This window comes from Echiichthys vipera (genome assembly GCF_963691815.1).
Source record: "Echiichthys vipera genome assembly, chromosome: X".
Classification (NCBI taxonomy): domain Eukaryota; kingdom Metazoa; phylum Chordata; class Actinopteri; order Perciformes; family Trachinidae; genus Echiichthys; species Echiichthys vipera.
The window spans coordinates 25591255-25616983 of NC_139825.1; the positions used below are offsets into that span (position 1 = coordinate 25591255).

General features: G+C 39.2%; 1 protein-coding gene across 1 annotated transcript in view; it reads right to left on the reverse strand.

The window, feature by feature from the left end:
* The window catches only part of cacna2d2b (calcium channel, voltage-dependent, alpha 2/delta subunit 2b), a 39930-nt gene extending 15878 nt beyond the window's left edge, over nt 1–24052 (reverse strand). Inside the window, exons 1-10 of the mRNA XM_083939293.1 lie at nt 23912–24052; nt 14202–14283; nt 7610–7726; nt 6998–7057; nt 4062–4106; nt 3718–3853; nt 3458–3589; nt 3203–3260; nt 3061–3111; nt 521–620 (exon numbers count right to left, since the gene is read on the reverse strand). Of these exons, the coding sequence (XP_083795419.1) occupies nt 521–620; nt 3061–3111; nt 3203–3260; nt 3458–3589; nt 3718–3853; nt 4062–4106; nt 6998–7057; nt 7610–7726; nt 14202–14283; nt 23912–24027 (897 nt within the window). The 5' untranslated portion in view covers nt 24028–24052. The remainder of the gene's footprint in view (nt 1–520; nt 621–3060; nt 3112–3202; nt 3261–3457; nt 3590–3717; nt 3854–4061; nt 4107–6997; nt 7058–7609; nt 7727–14201; nt 14284–23911) is intronic.
* Between the last annotated feature and the right edge of the window lie 1677 nt (nt 24053–25729).

Genomic DNA, 25729 nt, shown 5'->3' on the forward strand with positions numbered 1-25729 from the left:
AATCGTCCTCACCTACGGGAGTCTCCATCTTGTCAGACTTTGACTCCGCCTCATTTCCTCTTACCAAAAAAGGGCATGTATATGACCATGGGGGGAGGGACATACGTCCGTCTGGCTGACGTATACCTCTGAGGACAAGAGAGGGCCAGTAGCTAGCTGTCACTCAAAAACTAGCCTGCTATAAAACAATTCGCCCCCCTCACTGTTGTCATGGAGATATGACCTCAACATACAGACTAGAATGTTTTTTGATACCAGGCCTTAAATGGGTTTAATTTTGCTGTGAAAAACGACCTGTTTAACATGGGGGTCAATGAGAAATTGCTCTATTATGAAACTTGCCCCTAGTGGACACTTAGAGAACTGACATTTTTGGCACTTCCTGACTGGATCAACCAGGAAGTCGCTGCGGTTGGGGCTTAGGTATGACATTGTCATTTTCCCTTTTAGAAAGACCTCCGATAACTTGACGTCAGAAAAGAAAAAAATGACCTGAGTCACCGGTCTGGCAGATACTAACCCTGGCCACGTTGACATAGTCATCATCAGACAAAGTGTCCAGCATTTCCATCACTGACGCTTTGATGAGTTTCAGGGTGAGTCCACTTACACTGCCGCTCCTGAGGAAACACACGCAAAAATAGAATTTCAGACAAAGGTTTGCAAAATGATGCAGCAGCATGTGTTTTAGTTTAGCAGTAGAGTATTTACTAAAGGTGAAGGTGTGCAGTATATGAGCCTAGCTGCAGTTGATATAAATAAAGTGCTGCTAAATAGGAACTAATATTGTGCTGTTAAATACACATTTGGTGCAAATTAGTTGTGCCCTCTCTCCACAACAATGGCGCTGGATATGTGAGGAAATATGATTGAGTTGTAAAATCATCTCACCTTACCAGAGAATGTCGAAGATTTTTTAAATAAACTTTTTTACTCCTTCTAGGTGGCTGTTTAAACAGATTTTTTTAAATCTGATAGGTCTGTCTTAATAACTACAGTATAATGATCTATTATGATGCAAGTCTTCAGTAATGCTGAAAACTGTACACATGCTTCCTCCAGATGTTCAATCACAGGCATGATTACCCCTGCCACAGTGATTCATCTGCATTGATAAGTCCTTTTCAGCAGCTATTTGTTTGTATTTCCTACTCCCATGTTTTGCGTTCCACATAATGAACTCCCAGCGGTGCTGCAAAAGTGGCAAGCACGCAGGTTTTGGCCTATAACTTATCCAGCAAAGAATTACAGTAAGTCTTCATAATGGATGAAAAATAATACAATGAAATTTGAATGTAGTTAGAAAATGTCCATTGTTAAATACTCGCTGTTTCATGTAACGAACCATGTTGATGAAAGGTCGTTCACAAGGGCTACTCTATATATTCCCCGTTCAACTCAATAATAGGGTTGCAAAGAAGAGGGCCAATGAAAAGCCCAGCACGACCATTATGAATAGAGAAGAGGGAGACAGTTGTACAGTGACAACAACAGGCTGCTGCACTCGACCATGAGTTACACTACACTCAGCAAAAGACACTCAGCGACCTGATCTACCATAGAGACAGGAAACAAAACTTGGTCTGATCATGTTTCAGCTTAAAGCAATAGTTTGACATATTGTGACATACGCTTATTCGTGTTCTGGTGAAGAATAAGACGAGAAGATTGACACAGCTCTCATACTGTATTCGTCTGTAAAATATGAAACTATAGCTGCACCTATGAAGCTCACTAATTAACATTTTCTATATCTCAGTAGTTCAATCCCTACAATAACTGAACTGTATAAACAACAACTTGCTGGTTTACACTGCAAGCTAGCGGTTTCCTACTGTTCCTAGGCTTTGTGCTTAGCTAACCTGTAATGAGTCATGTTGTCTGGTTTTTCACACCTGGAATACTGCGCTGTTATTTGGTCAAGTGCTGCAGAGAAACATCTGAAAAAACTTCAGGTTGCACGGAACAGAGCAGCAAGATTAGTTAGATTAATTCTTCATTGTCCTTTCCGTGCTAATGTGAGTGTGATGCATTAACAATTATCATGGCTGTCAGTGGAGGATAAATTACATTTATGTGTTCTGTTATTTATGCATAATGTTATTTGGAACAATTCACCACAATTCCTTTGTGAAGAGTTTGTTTATACAGGTTTTTGTTATGGACATATCACACGTCAAGTGAGTTCTGGTCATCTGGTGGATCCAAGACCACGAACAAATTTAATGATGAGAATCATTTTTTATATTCTTCTTCTTCTTTATAGGGCGTCTTCAGCATGGAAGCATGCATCCCCGTCAGCATTACACACGAAAAGCAGGCCTTCTGTTGAAAAGTTACTTAAACATAAATTAATGAATCCCTTTTATTTTTATAGAAATTGTGCTTGAGGATTACTATTAGTTATTACTGTTTGGTGTTTTTTTTGTACCTATTCACTGAGCTTGTTTTTTTGTTTTGTTTTTGTTTGTTTTGTTTTTTCGCTGTTTTTGTTTTGTGATTATAGCTACCTTGTTTTTTTTGTTTTATTGATATAGTTGTTTTGTTTTAATGATAAAGTGTGACTTTATTAGTTTGTTTTAATTGTTGTAGCTTCCTGTGTGGACCCCAGGAAGACTAGCGACCACTTTGTGGAAGATAATGGGGATCCATATAAAGAATAAAGAATAAAGAAAAACAGGCTGCTGGCTGTAGCCTTAACTTTAATGGAGACACATAAGAATGGTATCCATCTCCTCATCTGACTGTACGCTAGAAAGAAAATAAGCATGTTTCCTAGTACACCATGCACACACTTGTGCATTTAAATAGCAAAGCTCATGTCTCATCAAATTGTTTGTTCTGTTGGTTCTCCAGACCTCAAAACAAGAACCATTTAGATTTTGTTCTTGTGTTTGAATCCTCTCTAACTTTATAGGCTGTTTAACATGATAAGCAAAATACTGTATGAGCTGCACTCTCAGCTGGTTTTGGTGCAGAGTCAGTGCCAGGTGCACTCTTTTTCCATGACAATACAGCTTTTTAGTCCGGCTTCTTTTTTAAACATTACTAATTACTTACACATCAACGAGAATGACCATATCTTTAGGGGATGAGGCTCCCTGGATGTACCTGTGACAAAGGAAAAGAGGAGCAGTACGTCAAACCTGGGAATCCACTGCACCAGTGATAGGCTGGCATGAAAACAAGCAGCATACTGTACCAGGGCCTCCTCCTGACATCATACAAGTCGATTTTGTCAGGGGCTTTCCATGGTGTAGCTGGAAAAAAACGAAAAGATGGTCCCTTATACTGTTAATGTACATTTGAGTTTTCCCTGCATCAATCCATCTAAAATGTCTGGTTTACTGTTTGCAGAGGATATCCTCGTCAAAGTGTAAATACAAAAATGTGTGCAAGAGGGGAGATAGTAAAGATATATATTCAACATCACAGGAATGTTTTTTTAAAAAGCTACCTGGGTAGTAGCGAGTGACACCCGTTGCACTCCCGAATGCTTGCCACAGGAGCGAGGGATCCTCTTGACTGTTCTCCATGAACACTTTCTCCAGCGCCTGTGTCCAGTTCAACTCGTTCAAAATGACTGGAGCTGATGGGAAAAGAGTATAACCTTCTTAGAATGCTCCTTAAAATATGTTGTAAAATTAATCAAATTAAATCACAAGACATCTTTCCATGCTGCTGAGTAATAAATGATAAAATCAGAACTTCACTCACCTCCTTTATAAATATCTGTGGGAATCTGAACAGCCGTGTAGGAATAGTTGACATTGTTTTTGAAGTTTGGATCATAAACAAACTCCAGTTTGATGTGCGAAGGATTTTCCACCTCTCCTTCTCCATCCATGGAGTACTGTGAGAACACGAGGAAGCACGCATGTCACATAAACCATCTTTTCACCACCACTATTATAACAACTACTGTAACTTTAAAGACATTCTTTGTACTTTTAAGTCCATTTATTTCAATGAGACACTTAAAAAACACCAAACTATTTTCCTTCTATTGACAGTCCACTGTAAATAAAGCAGACAAATGTGTTTATTTGTCCCTTACTCACATAATCCAGCTCTGCTTTGGAGTCATAATAAGCCATTTCCAGCTCCTAGGACGAAACAGATGCATTTATGAGGAGGCTGCAGTGTTGGCAATAGTGAAACAACATGAGGACTAGAAGTCATACAGTATGCACCTACATGTTAGGTCAACCTCTACACGCATGGCACACTTAGACACACTACTCAATTACGGCTGCAGCTTAAGATTTATTGTGAATAGTTGCATTCAAAATCTATGATTGATGTCCATTTAGAAAACGTTTGCAAAGATATAAAAACGGAGAAAAGCCGAGGCTGTAACCACCAAATGTTTGCTATTGTTTTTTGCTCACTGCTGTCAAATTATGAATCAGTAGATAGGCTGTAAGGCTTGGATAGAGCATCGCCATCTGTTAGGGTTCATTTCTGAAGAGACCTAACATACTTCGGAATAAGCGTGACATCTACTTGGAGGCTGCTATGCTCCTATTTTTGGCTTGTTCTGATTATGGAGTCCTATCTGCAGAGAACGCCTTAGCCTGTATTACATTCCAACTAAACATGACAAGTCTCTCTCTAACCCTGAAAACATCCAGTCCAGAAAGTGACATTGTTCATCTCCTCTCAGCAGTGTTTCAGTGTCTCTTGTATATGATAAAATATGCACTGATTGATTGAATAAAACTATTTAGGGGTGGAGATCTTTGGCAGTCTTATGATGCTCTACTCAAAATGACACTGGCTCTTACTGCAGCGCACTGAGCTGCAAATGAAACATAACTGACTAACTGTTGTTTATGACGATGACTGTCAGACTAACAGAAACAAATAGAGAAAGGTGCAAGAGCACACAGCTTTTTTTTATTCAAGTTATTTATTCAAGTTTTAATGTTAGTGCACCGATATAAAGCACCTCTTTGAAATCAATTAACTTGTGCCTTTTGGACATTTAAGAAATTGAATTCTAAACCTCCCAACCTCTTCTTCCAATTGTTTTAAATCACTGTATTTTGTTTCACATCTTAATTATCCAAATTCATCTATCAAATCATTTTACCTCATCAGAAATTTTACAACGGTTATTACTTTTATAAAGATATTGCTTCTGCTCTCTTAGTTACCTTCTTGTTGTTGTTTTGTTTTTCTTTGTAAATGACGTGTTGTCACTGTCTTCCGGCTGTACGCAATAACAAAATGAAAATGTAACTCACTGATCAACATATCTGGTAAATGTTTTTGTTTGTAAAAAAAAACTAATCGTGTGTGTGTGTGTGTGTGTGTTTGTGTGTGTGTGTGTGTGTGTGTGTGTGTGTTTGTGTGTGTGTGTGAGATAAGAATTGCTCAGAAATGTTTAGTTTTTACTTTATAATATTGTATCTTAAATCCTATCTGTAATCAGCTTTTCTGTCATCATATCTTTACTTTTAAATATAACAGTACAGTGGCTCGTGATTAAAATATAGGCAACATAAAAACAATAATTTTACATTTTGGATGGTTAGCTTAGCATAATGCCTGGAAACATCTAACCTGGCTCTGTCCAACAGTAACAAAACGACAATGGTTTTATAGTGGGTTACATTAGGGACTATTTCTTGGCCGGATGCAGAGATTTTCCAGAAATATAACATTATTAATAAGTGAGCTTTAGAGAAGCTGATAAATAGATTTCTTCACATTGGACAGAGCCAGTTTCTATGCTAAGCTAAGCTAATCTACTGCATCTTCATATTTCACTGACAGGCAAGAGAGTGGCATTGATCGTCTTCTTCAGCCAGAAAAACCTTTACAATTCATTTTGGGTCGATTTTCCAATCGTACTGTATCTATTGGATACTTATCATATCTAGTAGATACTGGAAAACTCCCTGGGAGGTAAGAAATTAATTTAAAAGATGGGGGAATGCTTTGTAAAATGGTTGACAGTGTTGAAAAGTCTCCACCATTTTCAATGAATGGGGCTGAAAAACCACCTTTTAAAATGACAGAGTGCCTCAGAGAAGGACACAAGAGGCCATGTGAGAGGATGAGGTTAACCCCATCTCATTTTGTTGGGCAAATGAAGCAGACCAAGTGGAAAAGTGGAATGCCAATGTGTGTAGGACTCAACAGAGCCACACGGCTGAGTGCACTCGGTCATCTGTTTCAGCCAGCTGAGCACTGAGGGATCTGCTCAGCTGACTGGTGAAAATGTTCTTTCTCAGGCCGTCCCATTTAGAGTCACAACGCTCTGAGACATCAGAGCCATCTGGTTTGAATTTACATCAGCGGTTCAGCCTGTGTAACGTTTCCATTATGGGAGGAAATGAGGATGAAAAAAAAAGTCACAAGTTTTGGGTTTGCATGCATGAGATTAAGCAATAAAAGTCAGTACTGACCAGACACAGTATTGTGTTTTATATCAAAGGCCCTCAATAATGCTGAATATAATATGTAATATAAGCTGTGATCCAACTGTACAAATGCATTATCTTATTTTTGAACGTTAAAAATAATAGGAACAAAATAAAATGTGTAAGCAATAAAATCCTTTTTTATTGCTTACACATTTTATATATATATATATATATATTTATATACAACAAACAGACAACAAAAAATAACTTAAATAATACAAATAATATAGTTCATGTTCAAAAGGGGTAAGAAGAAGATTAAAAACTGCTGGTTCTACCCCCTCTTATGTTTTTATACATTTTCATGGAAAAAACGGATTTAATCGAATTTAAATTTAAACAGAATTTAAATTTAAACAGCCATCAGTATCTATGCGATTTAAATTAAACAGCTTAAACAAATCAAATCAACCCTTTTGGACTAGATAAGAACGAAGAATGGGAACAGATGGACCCCAAAACAGTCCACAAACAAGACCACGACCAAACAGATAATCACTGGTCCAGCTTATAGCCATTCAATATTTATTTTAATAAACAATTATATTATTTTAAGATTTTACCTTAATTCCATCCTGCCATGGATGCTCTCGCTGGAGCCGCTCTGCTTCACTCGCTAACCTCTGCATGTTTAAAACAGAGGAACAATCACATTAGAGGAGCGAGTACGACGACATGTCTGATTTATCTCATCAGAAGGGGAAAAACACTGCAAAACACGGGAAAATAATATTGATACATAGTATCTTATGGCAGTTTGACACAGACCGTTGCCCTCCAAGGACATCAGAGAAACACATTTAAAAGGATGTGCAATGGTTAAATGAAAGGGTTGCAAGAAATATTTGTATTATATTATATTTTATTGACTGTAATTCATTTTTGCAGGCTGAAACAAGTTAAATTGTCATTCTCATCCCACAGATCTTACACTTGGTGTCTCTAAAATGTAATTCTATATTATTATTATTATTATTATCATTACATCATATTAAATCTAAACTAAACATTAAATTAGCAAAAAGTCAGTACCTAACTTTATTAATCAAAACTGTACAAGCTAGTTCTAAAAGAGAGATCACATTAATTGCAGAAAAACATGAGAAGTAGAAGATTAAATAGCATCGCAACTGTCAGTCGTATGAACAAAGTGTTTGTCACAAACATGTACTCACATCGAGTGCTTTGCGCTTCTTAGCCAGCAGTTTCTCTATATCTGAGGCCACCTTCTCCACAATCTTTCGAGGCTGATTCTTCACCAGACTAAACCGTCGTCTTTCTTCATTGTATATCTGTAAATATTTAATGGACAAAGTCAAGAGCAATAACAGCTGAACGTTAATTTCTATGTGGTCTGTTTCTGCTGACCTAATGTCCTGTTATTGACTATGTGTAACCTCTGACATATTGTCAGAGCTGACTTAACATAAATCTGTGTTACCATCAGTGCAGCTGATTGTTACGGGCAGTATCTGGTCTGGATGACGAGAAGTTTGAAGCTCAGCATCTAAGAAAAATCCTGATGATAAGTCAAAGCTCATGAATTTGCAAAAGCAAAAGCTTTTTATACTCAAATAATGAGGCCACAGGGGAACAGTGACTTGTTGGGTTGGTGTGTTCAATCCAAATCTAAATATGGATTCTTTCATGTCGTCTATTCCCACACAATATCTGTTGTCTTTGAAAGACGTTTTCACTGAAGAATCACAAAATGACACAGACACCATGTGGTATTTATTCTCTTATCCCTGAAATAGTATAATAACAATAATAATAATTTACATAAAAGAACAGAGTGTTTTTTGAAAGAACAATCAAGGAAATTGCCCTTGAAAACAGATAGCTTCAACCTAAAAAATAACATATCATCCTCATCCTGTGTGACTGTTACATGTTATTTAACTCACTGTGTGAAAACAATAAAGCTGTTAAAGCTGGAGTGGGCAGTGTTTTTGGGTGTCAGTGAGCAAAAATTCCATAATAACCTTTTAGCATATTGTAATTCAAGTGGTCTTAGGGAAAACTAGACATCCTCTTCTTGACTCTGTTTTCAGGCTTTAGGAAATCTAGCCCATGATGGGAAAGTCTGATTGAATGTTGGAAAACCCTGCAGAAAAGTTGCTATTCCAACATTGGCAACAACTGCAGACACTGCAAAGCAAGCCAGAAAAAAGAGAGTCTAAAAATTGTCTGACGAAATAGTGCAATGAAACGTGTCAAACGCGTTTCAGAGCTGGATCGTTGCTGATAGTTCGGCCAGTCACAGCTGAGGCTAATTCAAGTTCACGTTATGTGCTAGAACCTGAAATCACAGTATGTCATCTTGAAGGGCTTTACAGGACCACGACAAAGCAGAACAGGTTATTATCATAGAATTGCAGCTTTATAATGGCATCACACACACAATAACAATCAGGATTAAGCACTGTATCATGCAAATGCATAAGCTTGTGTTGATTTGGTGGGAGGGGCTTAGGACAGAGAGAGGAGGGCTGCAGGAGGAGGTCTGCATTTTCAAATTCTGCGTCTCTTTTTCTTTTTTTGCCCTTTTAGAAAACGGCATACCCCAGCTTATAACTGTTGCTTGTATAAACACTAACAGCAGAGAGCCAAAGTGTGACTTTGTCTATTAAAGTTGGTTTGTAGGGTAGTAATGAGGTTTAAGCCACATCACCAGTTGACAGTGAGACATTCTGCTTTATATCCTTTGTCAGTAATGTTTTCCAATGCAGATGAAAGACTGAGGTTTATTTTATGGTCTCCTCTCAACTAAAAGATCACAAATATTTCTGGAAAGCGTAATTATACCATTAGACTGAAAACAAACCTATTGTTTCTCTATAAATTAAAATTTTATGATATGTTTTCCAACACATACAGAAACAGCAGACTGCCAGAACAAGGACATGACTAACACATTAATGACAAGACAGAAAAATTAGATGTGGGGTTGAAGGGGATGCAGGGGTTACAGTGAGTTTCTGTCTGAAGCAGCGTGTGATCCCAGGAACACATGCATGGAACGGTCTTACATAAACACATGCATTGCTCCAATACATAACTACAATTTTCTTTTTAAATAATATTTTCTTTACTGAAAAAAAGACCAGGACTGGAATACTGAGTCCGGCCAGGACAAACAAATCTATTGTAATGTCAAACACCATGTTGTCCTTTTTCATCACATTCTGAATCCAAAGTCTACTGATTCACCCAGATTCTGCTCTTAATTCTCCAGAGGACCTAAAGTTAAATAAGACCCCACCTGGAAACACTTCACAGTTATCATCTGAAATGTTTCCTTTCAACTCGCTCACAAATTAATCCTTCTGGTTTCTTACACCAGGGAACTTTATGGGTCATCAGGAGACATCTCGGACTGACGCTGAGCTGCATGAGCAAATGAGTTAATGTTATACTAATTTCTGCCTAGTAGAGAAAGTTTGGTGTAGAGTAAGTTTTCGTACTATTTCACATTCAATATTTTTGTTTTACCCATGCTCAGAACTCGTCTATTCACAAACAGGAGCACAAAGAGGAACTTTCACAGCTTTAGTTGGCAGCTGCACACATTCAGGCCTCTCCAAAAACAAATCACACTTTCTATTATGTGCTTGTTTTTTCCTGCAATATCTCACTATATTAACATTGTCTTTAGATGTATATTATTACACACACGAACCATGGTGCATTCAAGCGGTCCACCCTCACCAGATATGCAGAGATATGCAGGGGACAAGACGCCTACAGTATCTTTCTATAAGATCGCTGTCTGGTAGGTTTTTAGGCCATTAGATTAAGAAGATTTCAGAGACAATATTGTGACCTGGATAAATACATAAGGCAAACCTGCATAGAGTACGACAGACCTCTCCCTATAAATGGACTTCACAAAATTAACTTAAAAACATCCCTCACATTGTGCACTGGCCAGATGCTTTAATTGCCCAGGCTGCACAGATGGGAACATGTGAGTAATAATAAACAGGGTGCTGTCTGAGAAGAACTAGGTCCTGTGTAGAATATATTCAGAATCAAGACGCACGGAGGATGGATACAATGTTGGAAAAAACCTTTAGCATATCAGCCAGAAATGGGACTAGGAAATGTAAATGCACACAAACTCCCCCTACACTTAATTTCAAGCCTTAATTTCAACACCAACACTCTGTTGGTTAGTCTGTCTTGTCCAGATTTAAGTATCCCAAGATTTAGAAGGATTGCATTGACTATCTTGACTTTAGTGAGCTTGACTTTTCAACTTTTCCAGCAGGTCAGAATATATACTTATCCAGTGAAATTACCCTCTGATCTTAGCCCCCATCTGTCTAAGCTTTACGCATCCTATTTTCTAAATACATGACTTTCGTTTAGCTGTTGAACATGAGCTGGCTTCTTGCTTCCTGTGCTTGTAGAACGTTCAGCCCTAATTATATTTCCCTTTCTTGTAAAAACTCACAGTGAAAAGATGGGACATGAGCTGCAAGCCCCGCACCTGACCTGGTACACGCTGTACATTCATGGTTACCAAATGATATAACCTTGTCTTCACTGATACCCCGGTTTCCAAATTTTCTATATGTCCAGTACTTTTGTTCATGACCTAATATCGGCAAAACCTGCTAAATTAATGACATCCCAATTATCCTCAATTGTACATTGTCTTAGTGCTAATACGTAGCATGTTTACAAGCTCAATAAGATAGTAAAATGGTCAACATGCCTACGTACAGCCTCACAGTGCGGCTAGTTTAGGGGTGTCTTGAATGGTTTTTCCCAACCCTAGGAATACAGATTTTCTCAACCTCCATATAATCACGTTGGCATTTGAAATAAAATAAATGCAAATTGTGCATTTTGTGGGATTTCATTGAAAAACAATCCTGTCAAAAACTGATGTAGAACAGAGTTTTATCACATAGGCCATCAAAAGTGAAATGAAAAATCATGGCTTTGTATTGCTTGAGGGATTGAAAATGACATTTAATTTAAATCACAATCACATTTCCTCGACAAGAGAAGATTGCACTGAGCTCTCTGGGTAGAGGGGAACAATTTCTTTAACAGATCCAGAGTGTTTCAGGAGCATGGAGGGATTAATGACGACTGACTGAACAAGTGAGTCTCAGATCAAGGCATTACTGCAGGCTGCAGGCTGACCATCTGCTCCACTGTGACACAAACAGAGAGGACACGTGCCACTGCTCTCTGCTGAGGGAACGCTCCCACACATCTTCACAGAGAAAAGCTCTCTTGCCCCCTACAGTTGAGCTCTAGTCCTGTTTGTTGGCATTTGCCTTCTCAGGGACAACCCCTATTTCTCAGCCACCTGTTACAGCAACAATGTGAAATAACCTCCATAACTTATTGGACACGACAGCAATAGTTGCTGATTCATTTTCTATTCATCAACTAATCTAATAATCAACAAATTGTTTCTAAATCCTTTTCTACACCAAATCATTGCCAAATAATTTTTTATTTAGCCTTCATTTAAAGCTGAAGTCAGTAACTTACTATGAAAAATGCTGAAATTGTCACTATATCCTGACAAAACAATGAGACAGATGATCTGTGAAAAAGTCATGTATCAGAGTCAGAGTCTCTGATGGAGTGTCAAGGATTGCTCATGAACTCCGATCAAACTGTGTGTGTTTTCAGAAACATATTAAAGTTTAACGTTTAGCTGTAAAATGAGAAAATTTGTGATCAAGCTTTGCCATATCAGCCGACCAACCAGACAAACATTCTCATTTTACAGCTGAACAGTACACTAAAATGTTTCTGAAGACACTATTTGTGAGAAAAATGCAATACAGTAACATAATCTTGATTATCTGCGTCAGAGACTGCTCGGCTCTGATTGGTTGTCGGTCACGCGCAGTAGATCTAGCAGATGATATTAGGAGCACACAAAGAGGGCCGAGCGGCATTACTTTTTCACAGATCATCTGTCTCACTGTGCTGTCAGGATATACTGACAGTTTCAGCAAATATGAGAAAAGGTACTGATTTCATCTTTAACCAGGAGAGTCCCATTGAGATTAAGAATCTCATGTCAACGGAGACCTGGCCAATACAGCCAGCAGTATAAATAAATAATAAATAAAAAAGCAAAAAGAGACTAAATTAAAGCTGCAGTCGGCAAGTCCAGCTGATCGAGTTGACTTTGCTATATCTAACATCATTTAGCGCAGACTAGCGTGAGGCATGTGTCTGTGCTATTGTAACATGCGCGAGCGGGTAGGGGGGGATCTGTGGCATGTGCGCCAACTGTGCCTGGCTTTCAGCTCTGTGCTGAGTGGACAGGAGGACTCGGGCGCTGTGGATTTTTGCAAAACAAACAACAGGCTCTATGTGCACGTAGAGGCCTAGTTTTTTTCTAAGACCGGGTGATTTATGTTGTTCTATCGGAGCATAGTTGGAGCAGTGTCGGCTTCAGTGAACATGATCAAACGAGTGTATTTAAAAAAACATTGACATCCTGATGAAACTACCTCTAATTCTTTCATTCTGGATATAAAACCACCTTCAAGTCATTCTACAAGATGCTTAGTGCCATTCACAGTGCAGAATACACAAAAGTGATGAATGAATTTTCGTACCAGCATTTGGTACCACAAGCATAAAGACTTTGAGAGACTTTTCTGTGAGATCAAGACACACAGGTAATATGGGAGCAGACCAGGAAGTGCCTTATGTACAAAGAAGATTTACTTTTAAATATTAATTCTGGTGATATTCGGTGTTTTGCATATTGTCAATAAATCCCATAAAAAGTAAAAACAAAAAAAATAGACTGATTCTAAAATGAGAATTGTCTCTGCATCTCAGGAAGTTGTAAAGTACAGAGAGATGGACAAACACGTCAGTTTCGGTTTTTAATAAGATTTATTTACCATACAGAAAATTTAGAATATCCTCAACATTATCCTTTAAAACCAGACAAGTCCTCTGGGTCATCCACATACCTCAGTGACAACCGTTTTCACTGGAGCTACTTTTTAAAGAAGAAATATAATATTCCCTTTGAAATTTTTTTTTAAACGATTTAGTATTTATGAGGAAACCAGGTTTCTCATTTACAGGGTATGACAGTTTACAAAATCAGGTCACTCACTGCAGAAAGCCGTGAATCAGATTACCTTAATGCATGTAAAATGTAATCTAAAATGCAGAGCTGGCTGAATGATATGATCATAAAAGGAATGAAACAGTTCATGTGAGTGAACAAATAACACAAACATTACATGATCATCTTATGAAAGGCTTGCATTAGTATTCATGAATGTAGGTGTAAAACTCATGACTTCATGAAACATAATACTAGATATTCTAAATCGAACAGCTGTGGGCGTGTGTTCAGGCATCGCTTTCACTTTGTAGGAATCATGAAATGTGTGCAGGATTGATAATTATTGCAAACAAAACACAAAGTGCCAGCAAAATTTGGCTACGGCATCGAAGAAAAACAGAGAATACATTCAGGAAACTGATGAATTAAAAAGGCTATTAGAGAGAGTTGTATGTCTGTTATTGGCGTCTCAAATCTCTGCAAGAAACCATGAAAAAACTGACAAAGTTGTTTCTGAAAGGTGACTGTAGGCCTAATTGTTTTCTTGTTTTATGCACCTTTTTAGCTTTAACTCTTAAACTTAGTGGATTTACAGTTATGACCTATACGCTCGGTGCATTTATTGTTGAGTTCATGCAGTGCTATGATGAGTAAGACCTGTGTACTATAAAAAGAAAGCTACACAAACTCACCCCTTTCAACTGCTGAGCTCCAGTGATGTGCTGAAAGACTCTGTCAATCTCCTGCTCGATACGCCTGGCCCAGTGCATTATCCTGTGGATAAACATCACAGACTGACTGTCACACAACACAAACAAATGAAAACGATATGTGTGTGTCTGTGTGTGTGTGTGTGTGTGTGTGTGTGTGTGTGTGTGTGTGTGTGTGTGTGTGTGTGTGTGTTTGTGTGTGTGTGTGTGTTTCACAGAAGTAAGCAGTGATGTTGCAACAAAAATAGCTGTAACCCATGCAAAATGTGATTCATTTAACGAAATCTAAACTTGTGGCTCTTGTAAAAATAAACTGTAAAATGTTTCAAGATGTAATAAACATATAAAAAAATGTGTCTCAACGCTGCAACCAACACAATTAATAAGGTGATCTGCTCATGAACAGGAAATAAAGCTGCATAAAGATGTCTGAGTATTTTATGTTTGGAAAACAACTCCGATTTGTGCAACGCAGCAATATTTTCTCAATATAAAAATTATGATTAGCCTGCGCCAATTCACCCCTGAATTCAGCCATTCGTTGAGCGACATCAGGAACAGAAAAGAAGATTAGACAACAGGCTGTGGTGGAGAGAGTAAGCCTTGAAATGTTAGTAACGCTACTTAATCAGCTTTGTTGACTAATCATCATAATTCAGTGAAGGGATATTTCCGGAGCAAAGAAAAATATACAATTTGCTACATCATTATTATATAAGTACATAAACAGCTTTTAAAAGCTGCTGCGACAGCCAGGACCCCATGACGCTGAGGCAGGATAAACCAAAGTTTTCAGACAGAGGCAATTCAATGAGGGAGATGTATATGTGTGGCTGTGGAGCTGAATAAATTACAGTTGAACATGTTTAATATCAAGACAGTAACACAGATATTCATGAAAAGCAGCGACTGTCTCTCTGACATTTTTTTTGGAACTGCAATCAACTGCACTTGAACCAGAAGATGTGGCTTGAATTATCTCACAACAGCTTTAGTGTGTTGGTCATGTATAACTTTGCATCATATTACAGTGACTGTTTAGCCCAAATCAGATCCTACGGTTCTGCCTTGTGGTTGGTTACCTTTTAGAGGACTCCAAAATATTTAACATTGATCTTTTATAAATATATTTAAAATGCTTACACCTGTAATAACTACAAGTTTTGATCACAACATTGACATGTGTATTAACTTTTAACACTAGTGTATCATTCGTACGCTGAGATTGGTCCCATACGAATGTTTCATAAATCACACGCGGGTCCTGTCCTACGACTAATTCTGCGCTCAGATCTGCGCCCGTTTTCAAAGATTGATAAATGAGGGCCAATGTATCCAAACAAATATCTCCCCTTCTTTTACTGAGTTATGTCACTGAATAGAAAAGCATTTTTGCAGACATTATGATGTCATTGTAAACTTCTCCTTTGACCTTTTGGATATAAAATGTCATCACGTCATCATTTTTATACATTCAGACATTTGTGTGAAATGTATAATATATAATAATTAAAATAGGAATTCTTGAGTTATTGCCGAAACAGCGTTTTGTGAGGTTACAGTGACCTTGACCTTTGACCTCAAAATGGAATCAGTTTATCCTTGAGTCCAAGTGGACATGTGTTCCACATTTAAAGACATTCCCTTAAAGGGGCTCCTGAGATATTGCGTTCACAAGAATGTGATGGACGGACAGACGGACGGGCCGACAACCCATCACACGGACAGAGGCATAATAAAAAAAATGGTTAAATCCTGTAGCTTTCATTTGAATAAAAAAAACGAAAGCAAAACCATTCTTCACTCAGATACTGTAGACTACAATCTGTCAGTTTTTTGCCCATCCTTCGCCACATTTCATCCTATTGATTCTGTTTATTTCTCAACAATATTACAGCATTTTGAAAAACAAGCTGTATTGTTCTGAGAGAGTCTTCACACTGGGCTTGTGAAACCGAGCAGTTGTGTTGCAAAAACATCAAAGTCAGAATCACCAGAGATATCGACCACAACCACTACAGCCGCTGATGGAGTACTGCCAGCACCAACACAGATTTCTTTTAGTGAACTCATTTTAAAAAAAGAGAGGGTTTTACAGGTTGATAAAAGGTTTGGGTACCTAGGTTTTTAACAGTAGTACCGGCACTCGGCAGAATCAACAGCCCTCCTACCTCTGTGTTAAATGTCAACTCCAACACAGAAATAACACCCACCATCAGCTGCACACCAGAAACGCCAGAACAACCAACCCCAAGCCCATGTGTTCCAGCAGCTAATTCCCTCAACGCCCACGCAAACCAATACAGGGTTTCAGCTACAAAAAGAAATGGTAATGTGTATTTTGCTTGGGGGCACTTTTACATTCAGACCTGCAAAGAAACATGTCCAGAAAACTAAACTGGCCTTGTTAAATGGGTATGGACTTCTCCTTTTGAAACACACTCTATTTCCTCCATGACCAATTTTATTATTTTTAAGAGCATAAAGTAACTGAGAGAAATGCAGAACACTGGCATAAAACAAGAACATAACTGCATCCTTGCAAAGCCATGGAAACAGACATTTAAAGAGGTAGTTTTTCCTTTTTTTTGCAGATGTGATTCTGCCAAGAGAACCATGCTGCTACTGATTAACAATCTTTCAGGATTCACTTGACACTGCCAGTGACCACAGCCTGAAGTGAATGCAGAAGTCAGATGGCAACGGGACAAAGCAAACAGACGGCCGGTTTGTATTAAGGGTCAAAGAATATAGTCAAACACGAAAATGTTCATCAATGTGTTTTTTTAATGTCTGTCTCTGTACTGAATTATTTATAGATAAAAAAATATATAATGATGTGAAGATCGGTGTTTAATGTTTCCTGTCAACACTTTTCAGGGTGATTTTCTCTTGGGGAAGCTTTCTTCCAGAGCCACAGGAGACATTACAGCTGTTTGGACAGGATGAGTAGTGCTGCTCATGAACGGTGACAATTTTAAGTATAGCAGCTGTTTCCTTCCATCTTTAAGCAGCATTCAGTGCTCTCTAATGCAAGAGGCTATCAACTTTTTGAAGACCATAATATGTTAACCAATTAATCAACCAGTCACTTAAAAGTGGGGTTTTAGCTGGGACTCATCATGGCAACATCAACATTTACCAATCGGGCCAAACATTTTCCAGTATTTCACTGATTCAAAGATCAGTGAGGAATTTGCTTGCTAAATAGGCCGGTTCACTAAACTAAATCAGTAGAGGTCAGGTGATCAGTGTTAAATAATTTTCACTAAACTGATTTTTTTAATGAGAAACTCTGATTCGAATGAAACTTAAACTTCACGTTAATGGCCACATGGCCAGAGTCAGTGGAATTTTCTTTTTTAGTATAGCATGGAAAAACGTCCAGGGGTGTAAGAAAAAATATTGATACACGATACTGTATCAAAAACATAGTATAACTTTTTAATTAACTCTGAGACCTGTGCAAAGGCTGGTGATCTCAAGCCAATGATACTGTCTTTAAGAGGCATGCTCAGCTAGAGTAAAGATATTTGGTATCATATGAAACTAGATAACCTAAAGCATCCATTAGTACCAAAGCTATGGTAGAAGCCATGGACACCAGTCAAAGATGGCCTCGCTTTGGGGGTATGATGCATGCGCAGTGGAACTGGTGCTGCGCTGTTGGAGGGTTTCAGCAGATGACGCTACAATTAAAGTGATGGTTTCGGCTCAGGTGCTGCTTGAATGTGCTGCTTCTTCTTCTATTTCTTTGATAGTGTGCCATCTACTGAGCCTCATGGCAATCGCGGACCAGATTTTACTGCGCATGTGTCATACCCATGCCGCCATCTTTGATGTCCATGCCTCCTTCCATAGCCTTGATTGGTACCAACCATTTCATGCTAACTTATCGAGAAGGGGGCTAAATAACATTCCAAAATCTGGTGAGGGTAAAACAGGCATGACAGTGGTTCATTATGAGATGTTTAATCCCCAGACCGCTAGATAGCAGTGTTGAAATTTATCTTCAGCTACTTGACTCTTCCACCCCAATGTAACAAAGATGTATATGCTCTTTGTACTACAACAAATCCTAAAATTAAATAAACGAAACAGCAATATATCACCATACACAGCCCTAAAGAACTGTGCTAGGGACACAACACATTCATTATGTTACATTACATTATCTTATTCTTGTGTTCTCATCCCAGACTGCGATTTCAAAGCAACACACTCACACACAGACTCCTACAAAACCAGAGCAAAAGCATCATCCTACAGTATAAGAACAACTGTATTTGAACAACTAGTATCTTTCATAGTCTTTGCATCTATGCCACATTGAAGCAGATGCCATTAGCCACAGGGAACATAACTGCTTAAGATGCAAAATATGCATTAAAAGACTGCAACTAGACTCCCTGTACGCCCAGACTCTGCCACCCTTTCCTGAATGATTGCAGTCTCAATGAAGATTCACATCTCCCTCGCTTCACTGGTTCAACCTCTATTCACTGGCTGAATATGTGACCCGGCAGTTCAGCCTGGCCAAATGGATAAGAAAAGACTCTGTGGAGAGCAAAACAATAAATTTGCTTACTACCCAAATCAGACCAAACCAGGGAACAAATCTCAATACCCAGAAAACTGCCATGGATCCTGTATGTACCCCAAAAGTCAATTCATTATCAGTCAGACATTTCCGTGCAGAGTTACGAACAATCTCGATTTAATTGCTCAGATCAACAGAAAGAAACTCTTCACAATGAGGACCTTGTATTTGAATATTATTTGTTTTCCCGCTTTATGATTGTATTGATTAAAGACTTTTAGACCTAATGATGAATAAACAGCCCTTACTTTAGTTCTCATCCCGGACTGATAGAAAAGTGCCATGTTAAAGGAGTGTAAAACTAAGACGTAAGCTTTTTTTTTTTTTACTCCAACATCAATACTATTACTCTAGAGGCCCATTGAAGATATGAGTGAATACCTGACAAAGTATTTTCCAAAAGCACAGCACTATTTAAAAGTGAAATTATTTTCAGCTAGAGGCAGTCGAGGCAGCAGCAGAAAAAAGTGACGAGTTCTCTGAAAAAAAAAGAGCAGCAGTGGACAAGATTTTATATATCTCTCCCTATTGAAGGTATGAAAAATATGTCCTTTTTCTGATAAAACCCTTTTGAAAATACATTCCGGTTGTCATTAGGCTACCAAAGTGTTAAATGGTAATAGTGATGGTAGTAGTAATAGAGATTACTGCAGCCCTGACACCAAGAATACCTCGGATCATCAAATGATGATCAAATCACAACCAAGCAGTTCTTTCTTGCTACAGAGACGCATTTCCAAATATAAAACATTGTGCAGAACAATGGTGTGTCAGCATCTTGTGATTCTCTTAAAAAATACCTAACATTAAAAACATTGCTGATTAAAAAAACACATTATTCTTAAACGTCCCATATAATGCTCATTTACAGGTTCATGCTTGCATCTTGGGTTTCTACTAGAACATGTTTACATGGTTTGATGCTGTTCAGAAATACATTTTCTCACACTGTCTGTCTAAATATACCTGTATCCACTTTCTGTCTGAAACACTGTTTTAGCACCTGTTTCTTTAAGACCCCTCGTGAAAAAAGCCAAGTCTTCTCGGATTTGTCAGAGTTTACGGGTCTTTTAGGCTCTCGACATCTCTGCACTGTCGATGCAGCCGGGAAATCACTGTAACGGCACCTGCTGTACTTATAGTTTAGTTGTGACAACACAACCGTACAGAAGTCCTGACAACTCGTTTAAAAGCATAGTTTCTGAATACAGGCGTGGTAAAGGTGTTTATTTCTCTGTGGGTTGAGCATTTTGATACTTTCACAGTATTTATATAGCCCCTTAACCTGCTTTATAACAAAAAAAAGACATGGAAATCTGACTTTATATAATATGGGATCTTTAAAGTCTCGATACACTGTGCAATAACAGCAGTCTTGCAGGTTTGTTGCATGTGAGATTGTATTGACCAGCCTATTCTACAGCATTTTTATGGCATGTTTTGATTTGTTATTGTAGATGTTGTTTATAGAAGTCACATTGTGAGAATGTGGTCTTAAATTTCTGATCTTATCAGAATAAAGACAACAAGCTTGTTGCATCACAATTTATTTTAAATGCCCTTGTAAAGCATGGTAAAAATTCTACCATTTCAATAAATTAGGTCTGTTGAATGACCGTAGCCCACAGAACTGCAGAGAAGCTTTAACCGTGTGAGTCAGTGCAGCGGAAACACAATCCTAAGTTTTTTACCGTGTGCTCCATTTCCTCCTCTCTCAAGCCCTGTGGGATGCCAGGAAACTCTGTATCGCAGTGCTATGATGAGGCAGCTGAGCAGCACAGCGCACTTGTGCCTCTACTCTTTTACTTGCTATACTCACACACCCCTGGGACGAGATAGGGAGAAGCACTGTGTGATGTGACCCATATTCCATTACAGCAGAGAGAGTGAGAGGTTGAGAGGGTGGAGCAGCAGAGAGATGGGTGGAGAATTAAGAAGCAGAGAGAGGAGACATGTACAGCTTCATGTATATATGTGCTCTATCTACATCAATCTATAGGAGAGTATATAATCATCCATCCATCCAGCACTACAGTCTCGTAGAGATTACGTTTCTATGAAACTAATTTGCAAAAGCAGGTATTTTTTGTGGGACACATAACACTCTGTATTTCATTTTTAGCCATGCAAGCGGCATGTCTCTAGGGATGGCAATGTCAAACTGCCCACCACTTTGGTCCAGGCAGAAATAATTCAACAACTACTGGCTGGATTGACATGACATTTTTGGACAAAAACTCATCCCAAGAGGCTAGTCTGGTTTACCGAATGAACAGTGTTGGGATAACGCCTGACATCCGGTGCGTCTCTGTAGATCCGGTAGAATACAGTAGAGACTGGCTTTCTCCCCTCCTTCTATCTCTGCTATTGGAATTAGCGAAGACGATTGTGATTGGTTTAAAGAAATACAAACATGACGTATCCCAGATTGAGCCAGCCCATACTCCAGCATTAACACTGCGCTGTGGAGACTACCCAGAGGATGAATCCTAATGACTTTGGTAATACTCTGACCGTCCTTCTAGCGTCAACACAAGGTTCACATTTGTTTTTTTTAAATGAAAAAACTCAACTGTTGAATGGGTTGTCGCTCTCAGGATGAATCATGAACAGTTCTGTAAACCAATACTTTGGTTTAGGTCCAAATAATAAGTATAATGACATTCCCATCAGCCTCAGCTGTACTTTGTGTTTAGAGGTAATTAGAAAATGTCCGCCTGCTAACCAGTAGGCCATTTGTTCATTAATTTTTTTCTTAATGGGGAGGATGGCAGGTAAACAAGAGCCATGAATGAACATGATCAACATTATACCAACTAAACATCAGCATTTAAGCATTTAAGGACAGCTGTGCACTCTCAGTCTTGTTATCAAATTACAGCTAACAGAAACAGACATTTTGGACACAGCACTTATGTTTCATTTTTTTTCTGTACAACTAAATGATAAATACTAAATAAATAAATACTAAAATGTCTATGGTGACATGTAGGAAGCTCAAAGCAATTAGCTAAGGTAAAGGAAAGGCCATGTTTGGGTTTAATGTTGAAAAAGTGAACACTGGTTCGACCTACCAGACCTTTTTTGTTCTTCTCATAAGTTACCGTGGTACAAATATAAAATATGAAATATTTATCAAACGCAATTACACAAGAGACACAAGGCTCTCCCACTGACACCGACAGCCATATTGAGAGCATGACAGGCTTTATTTCAGATATGACTCAATGATACTGGATAAGCATCACCAGTTATTATTTCCTTCCCTGTTAAAACTCCAAAAACCTATCTATAAATCTTGCACTTTCCCTTTCATGGTCATGTGCCGCATCCCAGATAAATCACCACACAGCTTCATAGCTAATGAAAATATCACAGAAATCATTAGGTGCAGCCCTAGAACTGTGATCATTCCCCAACCTTGACCAAGTGTTTTGGTAGCCTGAATCCAAAAACCACAAGGAGAGCAGAGCATCCTACTCTGTGAAATATATGAATGTTGCACCTCCTGATTGGAAGAAACACTGCCAGTAAATCTAATCCAGGCATCAATTACATTTCCTCCACAGAGGCTGCTTGGCGAGCCATTAAGTAATATAAACACAACATATGTTGTAGAAGACAGGGTTGCTATCCATCTGTCTATCCAACTATCTATCTATCCAACTATCTATCTATCTATCTATCTATCTATCTATCTATCTATCTATCTATCTATCTATCTATCTCATCTATTTATCTGCAGAGACAGACAGAGTCAAGACAGAAGGGGCGGGAGTGAAAAGCGTAAAGGGGAATAAATCCTCACTGCTGCAGTATTAATTCTTAATTGGAAATAGATGCTGTTCCTTGGCGTAGCGATTCTGCTTCATTTAGCTTACATGAAGAGAACCAGGGCAGAGGGCTATTTAGCTGTTTCAGAGCAGTCAGCAAAAAAAATAAATCAGCAGAAAGGAGAAGGAGGAGGAGGAGAAAGCAACAGCTATTCTTGAAATCATAAAATTCATCATAAAATACATACACACACCTCCCTGATTTATAGACCCCTTTCCTAATTGGTAAATACACCTCAAATCTCCAGTTGTGATTGGCCAGAAATCCCTTCACTGAGTGCCCCAAAGATGAGAGGACCATCTGGCCTGTTCCTCCCTCCAGAGCAGCCTGATTGCAGAGCCTGGAGGTGGGCCCAGATAACTGTAGTCTCAAGTGAAGTGCCAGCTGCACTTAACAGCAACGGGTTAAAGGTTGGTAATTAAGAACTAAGCACGGGATTAATTAAAATAGAGAGAAAATATTCATTTTTAAGTCGCCATCAGCAGGAATTCGCAGTAAAAAACCACACCTTTCTTCTTCTACGCAACATGCTCAGCCTACTACTTGTACTACTGAAAATGCAGTACTACTAAAGCTATTTCTGCCCTGTTGATTTTCTCAAGAGGCTGCAAGAGAAGACAGTGGTTTGCAAAACAGAAAGAAGAAACTTGAAAGCCTGCATGGAAAAATATAGTACTCAAGTACTGGCCAAGTACTTTAACTGATAAAAACAATGCCAGCCTCATCTATAACTTCACTTGTGTGACTTTAAAGTAAAAGTGCCATCTCTCCATCTTTGCCATTATATTTTTGTGAACAGATTTAAAAAACAGAGTACTGAGAGTCGTTTTGCAACAAATAAACAGAGACATCTGGTTTGAGGCATTATGCCAATAGATGTATAGCTGTCAGTTTTCAGATAATTAAAAAAATAAGGCTACAACTCATCATATGTTAATGGCCAGGCTAAATTAAAAAAAAAACATTAACGAGGTATTCTGTTTAGCTGAGACACTGAAATGTATTTGCTCATATAAATACATCCCTGTGAATGGTGTGAATAGCTTTTCTATGTCATACTGTGTACTGCACCTTACGCCGTAGCATTGAGCTTTGACGTTTACATAGATGCAATCGGCGACACTGTCAAATTATGTAACAGCAGAAAAATAAAAACAGGGCGAATGAAGTATCTCTTGACAACAGAGCTGAGTGGACAAGCCCAAAGTTGTCTCCCATCACGAACCCCCCCTTCACAATCAGTGAAGCCGTCACTTACGTGTACTGCTGGGGGAACGTGAGACCCGCTGCTCCAGGCCACGATGCGCTGAAAATCAAGATAATCTGGATAGATACCAAGCAGACGATGCTGCAAGACCTTTTGCCTATCGCCATTTTCCATTAACGATTCTCGTCACGGGGTTTCTGTGCGTGAATGTAGCGCCCCGGGAGCATATAGCGAGTTATATAGTGTGGACGTCCGGCTCAGTTTCCCGACGAGTTCATGTCCGTTTCTGTTGTCAGGTGGACGCGGAGGAGGAGGCAGGCATTGGCCGCGGAGGCATCGCGGACGGTGGGAGATGCACTGATGCAGCTGCCAAGACACTGCAGAGTCTCTCCTCCTGCTCCCACATATACACCACCGTCAACAGTAACAGCACACAGGCCGGCGCGTCCACGAAACCTCTCTCTCTGTGTGAACGCGTGGAGCCAGGCGCGTTCACGCTCACCAGGCAACAGAGAAGCAGAAGAAGAATCTAGTGTTTAGGTTTTATTTATCTCTGTAGAGCCACGTGGGATTTGTCGTTGGCATACATTTAGTCTTTATACAAGAGTGACCGCAGCTTACTGGTGGATCACTGAACGGGCCTACCGGGCAAAGGCCCAGGGGCCCATAAAGTTAGGGGCCCTGACTCATAAAATTTTGCTGGAAAAAAACCACAAAATGATTACAAAGAGATGCTAATTATCGTTTTGAGAGATACGACAAAGATAAGACAAAAAATGGAAACACAAATTATGACAAAGACACAAAATGATTAAAAATAGATCATGAAATGATCACAGAGAGAAACAAAAAGACAACATATAAACGTAAAATGTCTAAAAATACATGCAAAAATACTACTAGTATTACAAAGACATAGAAAACCACAAAAAATGGATGTAAAATGACCAAAAAATAAGTGCACAGTGAGCACAAAGAGACCCACAATGACTACAAAACGACTACGAGCAGACTCTGAATTTGGGTGTCTTGCTCCCACATAGAAAGAGTCAGGGGCCTCTTACATGTCTGTGCCCTGGGGCCCATTGCCTCATAATCGGTCCATGTGTGTAGCATATAGACCAGGAGGAAGTAATAAAAGTATTCACATGCCCTCAAGGATGCATTATTAAACACCCGGTGGGTTTGGTCAATTGATTAATGTAGTATCTTTTCATCCTTTTAGGGAACTTTCATCTGATCGTGTGGAGAGGTTTGTGTGTCCCTGTGAACCTAAGGGCTGTGTTTTCTGGAGCCTGGTTCTCCTGGTAGGATCTCCCATGGAAGAGTGGTCTCAGGCGAGGGGCCGGACTAAAAGTGGTTTACAAAGGCCGTATGCAAAATCAAGGAAGGGAAAGCCTGCCCGGAGCCCCTGTCTGGAGCCACGCCCAGACGGAGGGCTCACTGGTGGCTGGGTCTCTCTTCCACTCCCTCTCCGTCCTGTGGGCCCACCACTCACAGAAAGAACTTCTGGGGTCGGGTGCGCTGCTGCACGGGTGGCAGTGAAGGTGAGGAGCCTCTACAGACCAGACCTGGGCAGCAGAGGCTGGTTCTGGGGACGTGGAATGTCACCTCACTGTTGGGGAAGGAGCTGGAGCTTTTGCGGGAGGTGGAGGCTTACCTCCACGCACAGTCTCTTCTCTGGAGTTGCCCAGGGTGTGAGGCACCAGGCGGGTGGCAACGTGGGCACAATGGAGACACCTGGAGAGGCGTGATTGGGAGGAACGGCCTCCCTGATCTAAATCCGAGCGGTCGTCTGTTATTAGACTTCTGTGCTAGTCACGGATTGTCTATAACTAACACTATGTTCAAACATAAGGATGCTCATAA